Raw genomic sequence first — 6,982 nt, 5'->3', positions numbered from 1 at the left:
TTTTTTTTTTTCTTTTCCCTGCCGGCAACTTGTGGACGTGGAGCAATGGTGAAGGAGACAAAGAGAGAAACGTAGATTCAGACTCAAACGTTTTTGGGTTTAGAGATAGATTTAGAATATAATAAATGAGGACAATTAATGAGATCTTAATAAGAATATTTGTGATAATGTGAGTCTTTTTTTAATTAACCATTGAATTTACTTAAATCTAATAGTTTGAAAAAATGTGTAACTTTAAAGAGTTACACCAGGTGTAACTTGAATACATCTTTATATATATAATATCTCACTCGAGAGTATGTGGTAGAATGGTCTAAGAATTCTAAAAGATTTGATCTTTAATTTATCATTTATTAACCAATTTGAGTGATCCAGAAATTGTTAGAGAACTCCACAAGTGAAAGAATGGTAGAAATTGTTAGATGACTATAAAATTGTTCTACAAATTCTAATTCTCGAAAGAATGGTAGAAAACTTTATTAAGGTAACCAAAAGTACCGAGTAAGAGAGAGAAAGAAAATTAGCCGTATAAATAAAGCTTTTAATATTCTATAAAGTACATAACTTTATTTTTTTTTTAATATATAAGAACTTTATTATTATTTGTAGTAAAAAAAAAAAAGAAAAAAAAAAGGTAGGAATGATACTGGCGGCCAAGAATATCAATAAGATACATAGCTCTTTTTTTCTTTTTTCTTTTTTCTTTTTCTTTTTTGAGAGGACAATAAGATACATATAGCTTGAATCTATAAAATACACTTACTACTTACTTGAATGATATGGACCATATAGCACGCTCATCAATATTTTCTTTTATATGTTGATATGGGTCTAATATATAAACTTGCTGATAGGACATCAACAACTCTCTAGCTAGTGTTCAATTTTCCATAAGGAATATCATTTTCTCTAAAAGTATAAGTTCATACATATAAATTATAATATATAATATAATTTATAAATGGACCATATAGCACGCTCATCAATATTTTCTTTTATATGTTAATATGGGTCTAATATATAAACTTGCTGATACGACATCAACAACTCTCTAGCTAGTGTTCAATTTTCCATAAGGAATATCATTTTCTCTAAAAGTATAAGTTCATACATATAAATTATAATATATAATATAATTTATAAATGGACCATATAGCACGCTCATCAATATTTTCTTTTATATGTTGATATGGGTCTAATATATAAACTTGCTGATACGACATCAACAACTCTCTAGCTAGTGTTCAATTTTCCATAAGGAATATCATTTTCTCTAAAAGTATAAGTTCATACATATAAATTATAATATATAATATAATTTATAAATGAACAATGATTTTCCACTACTACTACTACTATAAATATGTGAGAAACTCCCCATACTTCTCTCTAACACTCTAACACACATTCAGGCGTTCTTTGCTTTTGCAGATAGCTCTTTTCTCAGTTATATTTTCTTGGCAAAGTCCCTTTCCTTTCCCATGAAAATGGAGAAGCTAAGCAAGTTCCTAGAAACTTCAAAACCTTACTTTGCAATGATATCATTACAATTCGGCTATGCCGGAATGAATATTATCACCAAGGTTTCTCTCAGCAGAGGGATGAGCCACTACGTGCTTGTGGTTTATCGCCATGCCATTGCAACCGCAGTCATAGCCCCCTTTGCTTTATATTTTGAAAGGTCCGAACTGAATCTGTGTACAAGCTTTTTAGTTTTTAATTTCCACTCTGCATGAAATAATAATCAGCTTTACAAATTCTGATATCTATACATGAATGTTTGGTCTAATATTTCAGGAAAGCGCAACCCAGAATCACATTTAAAGTTTTCATTCAGATATTTGTGTTAGCTCTTCTGGGGTTAGTCCTTTCTAAACCATCTATAAGCATCATGCATATGCCATGATCTCTCTCTATTTTAAATGGATTCATTTTATGGTCAAGATTATATATATTACAAATCTGAAGGTGTATTTAGTTTCACGTTAATATTTTAAGCAACTTGATACTATATACACTGATATAAATTCTTAACAGTAAAATAGACACTTTCAAGAGGATCATGTTCCATGTTTATACATCAAGTTCATCATATCTAATTCTCTGGCTTTATATAATAATTCTGACAATGAACTTTTGTGTGTGTGATATATAGCCCTGTGATTGATCAGAACTTCTATTATGTGGGGCTGAAATATACAACACCAACTTTCTCGTGTGCAATGAGCAACATGCTCCCTGCTATGACATTTGTAATGGCTGTCATATTCAGGTATGCAAAAGCAAATTAACCAAAATCATCATCTCATAATTAATATTCTTTTTGTCCTCATGAATATTGGCCAAGTGGTTTTAATATATTTCTGGTGCAATGAAAAGGATGGAGAAGCTTGACCTGAAAAAATTACGGTGCCAAGCGAAGCTAGTGGGAACTATAGTGACAGTGGCTGGAGCTTTGTTAATGACCTTTTACCAGGGCCCCGTGTTGGGGTCGAAGCACAACCTGCCTCAAAACTCTTATACCACAGATACTACTGGAACCGTTAGCAAGAACTATTTCATGGGCTCTATGTTTCTTATCATTGCTACTCTTGCCTGGGCTGGCCTTTTTGTTTTACAAGTAAGTCCTGCAATAGAATTAGTAGGGAAATTACCTTTTTTTTTTTTTTTTTTTTTTTTTTTTTACTTTTAAATGAAAATGAAAATTAAAAATTTGTTTTTATGTAACTTTTTTTTGTCCAGGCCCATGCTTTGAAGACATACAAGAATCATCAACTCTCTCTTACATCTCTGATGTGCTTTGTGGGCACTCTACAAGCCATTGCTGTCACCTTTGTTGTAGAACACAAACCATCTGTTTGGAAAATTGGCTTTGACATGAATCTCCTTGCTGCCGCCTATGCTGTAAGTCTCCTTGTGTTTTTAGAATAATAATTAAATTCATTATTTTGTAATAAAACTTTTGGAATAGTTAGTAATTTACCAAAGTACATGTATGCGTGAGGACTATTAGATCGTGTGAATAGCTTGTTAATCTTTTAGAAATATGTGCAGGGAATCGTAACATCAAGCATTTCATATTATGTCCAAGGACTAGTGATAAAGAAAAAAGGCCCTGTCTTCGCAACTGCTTTTAGCCCCTTGATGCTGATAGTTGTAGCCTTTATGGGCTCCTTCATCCTGAAAGAAAATTTTTTCCTCGGAAGGTAATTTCCTCTTCACTTGATTTATTTGCATGCATGCATATAAAGTTTGTTTAATGAATAAATATGTATGTATATAAAGCTTATTCTCTTCAAGGTATACTATTATCCCTTAATTGTGGCATCCTTATCCAAAGATATAAATATCTCTATAGAATCTTTCTTGAAATATAAGTGCATAACTTCTATAATCATCGTAATAATAGCACTATTATTATCACCAATACTGTTTTCATTAATCTCCTTTTTTGCCATATGATTGTTTTTCAATAATTCTTGTACTACAACACTAACAAGTAAACTTCATTTGTGGGTGGGTGCAGCATTATTGGTTCTATCTTGATTGTCATGGGGCTTTACTCAGTCCTATGGGGAAAGCACAAAGAGACCATAGAGAATAAAGTTGAGGAAATACCAGATGTCATAAAGAGTACACAAGTAAATGGAGATGCAACAAGAATGGAAGATATTGAAGCTGATGAAATAGAAATGGGAAAGGGAAAAGGAGACAAGCTCTCTTCTATGGCCATTACCATGCCCATGAAAGGCAATCAAGACACAAAGCCATAATTATCAAAATGGATGCATTGGGATGGGCCTTTTTGTCTTTTCATCCCCAATTCTGTTATCCTTTTTTCTTCTTAGAAGTTATATAATATGGGAGTTTGTGGTGTTGTATCTTAGCTAATAATAATAGTTCAAAAAGACTTTTATATAAATCTATAATGGAATTATATATGAGAATCCTAGAGTTTTCCTTTATCTCAATTTGGGTGCGCCCGGTGTCTTCATTGAATAACTTTATAGAACTTTTGATTCTATTTTATAATAGCTGACGTCTGATTCAGATTCCACTGATGGTAGTGGTTGACATATTTATATGTGTTGCACCAATTGAATCCTTACTTGGTAATGTTGTCAGAATCTTAAAGTGCATCTATGTATTTTTGCATCTGATGCCACCATTACTCTCTAGCTGTAGTTCCACAAGTGACCAAGCATGCACATGACTTAGCTATTCCTTATGCATCAGTACTTGATTATAACAAGTATCACATACTATGGTATAATACAATTGGGAAACCATTATCAATGAAAGGTCAATCCTAGCAACTATATCTTCTTCTTCTTCTTCTTCTTTCCCTTTCTTTCATTATTTTTTTTAAGTTCAAAATCCTAGCTTTATGGTATTTATTGGGGTGGTGGAATTAAGCAAAATCACCCTCATTGATTCTATTCTGCAGCATAAAGAGTTCTTGAGAAGGGTATCTTAGTTAGCTAGGGTATAATATTTGACATTACTTAATTACATGCATGTTTGGTTGAAAGATCTCATCAACATGATATTGGAGGTGTTGGTTTGAAACTATCTTTATAATATACTTATTCTAGCAATTATCTTATTATAATATTTGCGTATTTGAGAAAATTTTTAATTAAGGTTCACATATCCAAAGTCTAATTGCTGTCTGTAAATTAGAATAAGGTGAATGGGAGAGCATAACACCTAATCTAATTTAGAAAATATCCAGTGCTTGATTTCCTTGGCCATTTAGTTAAGATAAGGGAGATGTGGATTGATGTAACCTTTTGTATGTGATGCATGATATGCTCAATGACATTTTTCATAATCATTTATGTGATATATAATGATTAGGACATAATAAAAATAGTGTAAGTAATGTTGTTCCAATCATAAGAAATTATATTAACAATTATAAAAAAAATTGTGTGCTTAACATTACTTAATTTATTAACCAAGTTTAAGCTCTAAAAAAATTGTACTACCCATGTTTCTTTTTCCTACTCTCAAAAGCATTTGTTATTTTCTGTCTCCGGCACCCAATTCCAAACTCTAGCTAGGATTACAGGTTATAATTCTTAAAGGTAGGTCTAGTTATTCCTCTCCTTCTCTCAACTTCTTAGCAAATAATAATATAGGTTAAATTCATGAAGCCCGTGTTCTTATTCAGGCCTTTTACCAACATGTTTTCAAAATATTAAAATGTTAAAGAATCTAGAGCAAAAATAAATAAGAAATGAAATAAATAAAGGTTTTTAACCAAAAAAAAAAAAAAAGAAATAAATAAAGGTTCTATGAATCTATCAACTCCGAGTCTCTGACAGAATATTCTTAATGGACTTCAAGGTCCCACAAGAGAAAATTTTCATCCAAGAAAAGCTTTTACTTTGGCAAATGACAAAAGAACCATAACCTCCCATAATATTTTAATTGAAGCCTCTGAGTACCTAGCTAGCTACGAGAATTATTGCACCAGGACATCACATATCACTGGAAAAGCTTTACCAAATTTTCACAACCTTTGTGGCTTTGTAAAGATATTCGATTGTTTGGCTGAATATATAGTACCAATTCTAAAAGCAATTAAATCAGTTTATGCAAATTCTCCTTCTATTTTGTACAAAAAAAAAGCTATTTTTTTTTATTTTACACGTCCATTTTTACAAAACACCAACATCAGTTTATCTATTCTACACGTTTATTCAATAAAATATTCATACATTTACAATTTTTTATTATTTTCTCTCCCTCACTGCTTCTCTCTCACAAACCCAACCAGAAACCCATCTCCCTCACCGCCTCTCTCTCTCTCACAGACCCAATCTGCCTCTCTCTCACTTTCTCATCAACCAAACAATAATTACAATCCTCCATTTCATAATAAAATAACCACAAAACATCCAAACGACGCCATGGAACAAATTTTGGGTTTTTTTTGACAAATTTTTTCTGTCTTTTATCTTACTGGATTTTGTTTTTTTGTTTTTTTTTTTTTTTTTTTTTTTGCAGAGTGAAACGGAAATGGCTTTGTGAAAGAAGAAGAAGAAGAAGAAGAAGAAGAAGATGGGTTTGTTTTTCTGTCTTGTGACGATTTTTTTGTAGATGAACTACCTGACTTGACTAACGAAGATGGGTTTGTGAAAGAAGAAGAAGAGGAAAAAGATAAAAGCTTTGTCTCTGACCACGAAAATTCCAACACCAGAACCACCACTTTCACTGCCAGCAAAGACGAGTTTGGCTCTGTACCCACAAGCAAACTCGATAGAGACGAAGGGGGATTGAGGTGAGGTGAGAGTAGAAACAAAGAGAGAGTCAGGTGAGAGTGAGAGTGAGAGTGAGAGCATAGCCAAGAGAGAGAAAAAAACTAATAAAATATTAAATGGACAAGCTACAGTAACCGTGCATATAGCAATTGTGCATAAATGCACAATTTTACACCCACTGATGTGGGTGTTTTTTGCTCAAATTGTGCAAAATTAGCCACTTTTTCCATTTTGCACAATTATACATCAATTGATGTAATTGCTTGACCATCCTATAGCACTATGGTATATGATTTATGAACATATAGAAAATCCAATGAAATTCATTGTCCTATATATTCTGATATCAAAATATGATATAGTTGTTTCTCCAACGTTGTAATACACATACACATACACTAAGGTGATAATTAAAATCTCTTGTTCTGTCTATAATTAAATATACAAAAGTTAATAATGTTTGTTTTGTGTTGTAAAGTATGTATCAATTTTCTCTTCAATGGGGTTAGGTATTTGTCCTGGCAGAGGCACTATATTGTCTCATATGTCATCACCATTAAAGAACTCTTTTTTCTTCTAACTCATTATTGATTCATGTATTGGACATTTGTGAAAGGAAAATGCTAGCTTTTCTATAAAACTTACATACAGAATGATGTTTTTTTTTTTTTTTGATACCTTACATACAAAATGATGCGGTGCATGCTTTATGA

General features: G+C 31.9%; 1 protein-coding gene across 1 annotated transcript; it reads left to right on the top strand.

Annotated features, from left to right (window-relative positions):
* The first annotated feature begins 1,380 nt into the window (after nucleotides 1-1,380).
* LOC126723467 (WAT1-related protein At5g07050) lies at nucleotides 1,381-3,971 on the top strand. Its single transcript, XM_050426889.1, has 7 exons — nucleotides 1,381-1,681; nucleotides 1,798-1,860; nucleotides 2,156-2,272; nucleotides 2,380-2,620; nucleotides 2,743-2,904; nucleotides 3,055-3,206; nucleotides 3,527-3,971. Exons 1-7 carry the CDS (start codon nucleotides 1,482-1,484, stop codon nucleotides 3,771-3,773), a joined length of 1,182 nt encoding a protein of 393 aa, XP_050282846.1. The 5' UTR covers nucleotides 1,381-1,481; the 3' UTR covers nucleotides 3,774-3,971.
* Nucleotides 3,972-6,982: the final 3,011 nt, after the last annotated feature.

The sequence above is a fragment of the Quercus robur genome, chromosome 4 (genome assembly GCF_932294415.1).
Source record: "Quercus robur chromosome 4, dhQueRobu3.1, whole genome shotgun sequence".
NCBI classification, from domain to species: Eukaryota; Viridiplantae; Streptophyta; class Magnoliopsida; order Fagales; family Fagaceae; genus Quercus; species Quercus robur.
The sequence above is the reverse complement of the archived record's forward strand: the minus strand, read 5'-3'. Positions and strand labels throughout refer to the sequence as shown.